This window comes from Pyxicephalus adspersus, chromosome 2 (assembly GCF_032062135.1).
Source record: "Pyxicephalus adspersus chromosome 2, UCB_Pads_2.0, whole genome shotgun sequence".
Classification (NCBI taxonomy): domain Eukaryota; kingdom Metazoa; phylum Chordata; class Amphibia; order Anura; family Pyxicephalidae; genus Pyxicephalus; species Pyxicephalus adspersus.
The window spans coordinates 152914159-152918031 of record NC_092859.1 but is presented as its reverse complement, the minus strand read 5'-3'; the positions used below and the strand labels follow the sequence as shown (position 1 = coordinate 152918031).

Genomic DNA, 3873 nt, shown 5'->3' with positions numbered 1-3873 from the left:
GGGAATAACGTTTGTTAGGTAAAAAGTAAGTGTTGCATTCACAAGTTGACCAAGGAAGCAATGCTCGTAAGTGACCAGACAGTCTATGGAGGAGCTCTTCAACCATGGCCAAAGGTAAACCCCTTGCTGGATGATGGAATGATCTACAGACAATGGCATGGATCAGAACATGCAGTCAGCTGATGAAATAGTGGTCTCCTGGAATGCTTCACACAGCACTGTGAAATACAGGACATCCAATATGGGTCGGGTTATATATTGGGCGTTCTAGCCCTTTCTCAGGGCTACTGAGAACCAATTTCCCCAAACTGGATTTAGATGTGCTGTGTGAAGGATTCCAGGACACCACGGCTTTTTCAGCTGACTCCAGGTTCTGATCCATGCCATTGTCTGTAGGACGCTCCATCATCAGACAATGGTTAAAGAGCTCCTCCAAAGCTATCATAGCCATTCCATGACACGGCCATTTCTTCATCTGCTTGAGGATTCTGACCCATTGTCTATAGGTCTTCCCTTGGGTTGCAAAGCTTCTCCACAAACTCTTTCTACTTACAGATACTTCTTCCTTTACTTTTGAGAGCAATATTTGCTTTTTGACAAAACCAGACAGGAAAAGACGATGGACTAACCACATAAGTGTATTTCATGTAGTTAGTTGATACAACATTTAATGTATAGATCAAAATATTCTATAGAACAATATCATCATATCCCATACATCTTCAGTAGGATATCTGCGTGTCCTTAAAATAGCAATATAAGTATTTTATTCTTCTTTATTTCAGCATTCTTATCTCAGTGTTGTTCCATAATGATATTTTTCATTCTGTAGAGTTACAAAGATCTCCTTTATATATGATCGAGTTACCAAAATTTGCTGAAATAGTTTACTTTTACCTAATATTATCCAATACATGATTCATGGTAAATCTCAACCTTCTTCTACAACAGGAAATCAGTTTTCTCTGTGAATGAAGCTGGACAAATGAATGGGTCAGCTGGAGGAGTCGGTGGTGGCAGCGGAGGGCCAAGTGAAGATGATGAGATGCCAGGGCCCCATGAGATTGGAGAAGAGCTTGCTTGGACGGGCAGGTGAGTTCTGCATACCATGCTGAGTAATCTATCATTCTATCATTTCAAAATGATGGATGGTGATGGGATCAGATTCAACAGACACCAGGTTATTCACTTTTAGCTCAGTGTGTTAGGGGTTAGATGTAGTAGACCCTCTCCGTTCTATGCTTTTTCCTTTCTTTTCTTTTTTTTAATAAAGAATAGAAGATTTAAGTGCTTATCCAAAGAGGAACTTACCATCTCTTTCTTGACTGTTTATAAAGTGGTTGTTCTGACTTGCCACTAGGAATGAGCAAGAATGCCTCTGGCATTCTCGCAAAAATGTTCTCGAACTTTCGATAGTTCCGTGAAATTTCGGCAAACCGATTTTGTGAAACCATAGGAAGATCAGGGAAATTATAACAAGAGGATTCACAGGATTACCCGGGAATCCTTCTATTTGCGATCCCCGGGGCACTAGAGGTTAAATGGGGACAAGTATCTCCATTCAAAACCTCCAGTGCTCCCTGTATGGTGCTGCATTCATTGATCAGCGCAGCCCACAATATATTCTCCTTATTCACAGTACAGTAATGTTGGAAGCAGCCATTATGCAATTATTGTTATTACACAGTATTTATTTAGCAGCAACATATTATACATTGTTATACAAAGTCCATAGTCATGTCACTAGCTGTCGCTCAAAGGGGCTCACAATCAAATGTCCCTACCGTGGTCATATGTCATTATCACAGTCTAAGGACAATTTTTTGGGGGGAAGCTAATTACTTATCTGCATGTTTTTGGAATGTGTGAGGAAACCAGAGAACCCATTGGAAACCCACGCAAACACAGGAGAACCTGCAAACTCCATGCAGATATATTCCTGGCCAAGATTCACTGCTGGGATCTATCGCTGCAAAGGCCAAAGTGCTAACCAATGAGACACCTTGCTGTGTTATGAATAGTTTGGCCATATCCTGTTCAGGGAGAGAGCTGCAAATGTAAAAAAAAAACATTTTTTTGCCTTCTGTCAGCTAATCAGTCAGGCAGAGTCTTCCTAGTTTGTTTACTTAGCAATCACAAGCTTATCCTCTTCTCTCTTTACATCAAAGAACCGCAGCATGGAGCCAATTGCAGCACATTTCTGGGTGGTTCTGGTTTCATGGGGAAAGTCAGTTTAACCTTTCTGAATATCATTTTTTAAAGAAAGAAAACTGTTCCTAGAAGTAATATAGGTGTAGCAAATTTATGGAGGCACGAAAAAAAAAAAAATTATTTCCAATTCAAACCAAATTTGTGGTTGCAGAGGTTCCTGTAGTCCACATACAAATATTAATACTTTTAGTTGTACTTTTAGAGTTCTTTTAGTTGTACTTTTGTCTCTTCTTTGTTAGATTCTGCGGAGGTCTTTATCTGGACATTAAGAGGAAGCTGCCCTGGTTTCTCAGTGACTTCTATGATGCTTTTCACATCCAATCAATTTCTGCCATTCTTTTCATCTACCTCGGCTGTATAACAAATGCCATAACATTTGGAGGGCTGTTAGGTGATGCCACAGACAACTATCAGGTATGTGGAGCATTATGTGGGGACTACAGTGGCCATTGTGTATTAAAACTACAGATCCCCATAGAAAAACTCTCAGCCATGGGGCCTATGTAGATCATGGGGCATCATTAACACAATTTGCACCGTATCTTTTATAGCTATATCATGTTTTAAGGTGAAAGTGCCACCAGGCATATGAAAAAACATATCCAAAATCCTTATTTGCCCCCAAATAATGTCATGCGTTTAAAATTCCCCCTATTTTAGCATACAGTTAGTGTTGGTAGTATTCATTAGGCATAATTAATCATATCCTGTTAAGATTAAGCTGTGCCACAAAAAAGCATTTTCCTAGTTAAGATCAGTTCATCTTTTAGGCAATTTTTCCTATTCTATTTACTCATCAATTAGAGGGTTATATCCTTCTCTACATTGGGGTGCTGAATGTGGCATACTTGAAGTCAAACCATAGTAAGTTTACCCATTTGAAGTTTGTTTTTAAACGGGATTCTTCTCCTAGAACTAATAATGGTGTGGAAAATATTTTAGAGCAAGGGGACAATTTGGACTTTAAATCTACTTTTAGTTATGGAGAGCAGCAAAAATTATAAAAGGCGAGCTGGAATAGAGCTGTTAATTTTGACGGGGAACTACAAGCAGATCTACTTTATAACAAGGGGCCAAAATGGACAATTTTCCAGGAGCCCTACCTTCTCCAAGTGCTAAATGTTTGAATGCTTTCAATTTGGAGACCCCACTTATATTCGCTAGACCCCATTTTGTCCAGAACTTACCCTAAAATACAAATTATGCTGGTGACATGGGCCTTCAGACTATTACCCTGACACAATGTACCCCATTTATTAAAGTCCTCCAAGGCTGGAGAAGGTAGACTATCATGGGAGAACCTTGGTGATCCAGCAAACCTCAAATGGACCTGGTCCATGATTGAAACCATTTCCCACCTCATATCAAATGTATTTTTAGGAAATCCATTGCAGGTATGCTGGATCACCCATGACAGTCTATCTTTCCTAGTCTTGGAGAGCTGCTGTGCATTGTGATAATGTACGCATTGCTGCATGTGTTACCTCTGCACACATTTGTGTCCCCTGCATTAAATACCTAATTATTTATAATGAGCTGCCTTAACACAACACACTTTAATGCACTGTATATCCCAATGCAATGCTGTGTTGTTGCAAATTCTCTAATACTGTTAAAATCACTTTAAGTTCAGACACAAGCAATGGTAATTATTGGTTTCTT

The 3873-nt window shown here is 39.4% G+C and overlaps 1 protein-coding gene across 4 annotated transcripts in view; it reads left to right on the top strand.

The window, feature by feature from the left end:
* The window catches only part of SLC4A5 (solute carrier family 4 member 5), an 81539-nt gene that overhangs the window by 43527 nt on the left and 34139 nt on the right, over positions 1 to 3873 (top strand). For all 4 annotated transcript variants that reach the window (XM_072402787.1, XM_072402788.1, XM_072402786.1 and 1 more), the window contains 2 exons: positions 952 to 1092; positions 2451 to 2625. In XM_072402787.1, coding sequence (XP_072258888.1) covers positions 952 to 1092; positions 2451 to 2625 — 316 coding nt within the window. The remainder of the gene's footprint in view (positions 1 to 951; positions 1093 to 2450; positions 2626 to 3873) is intronic.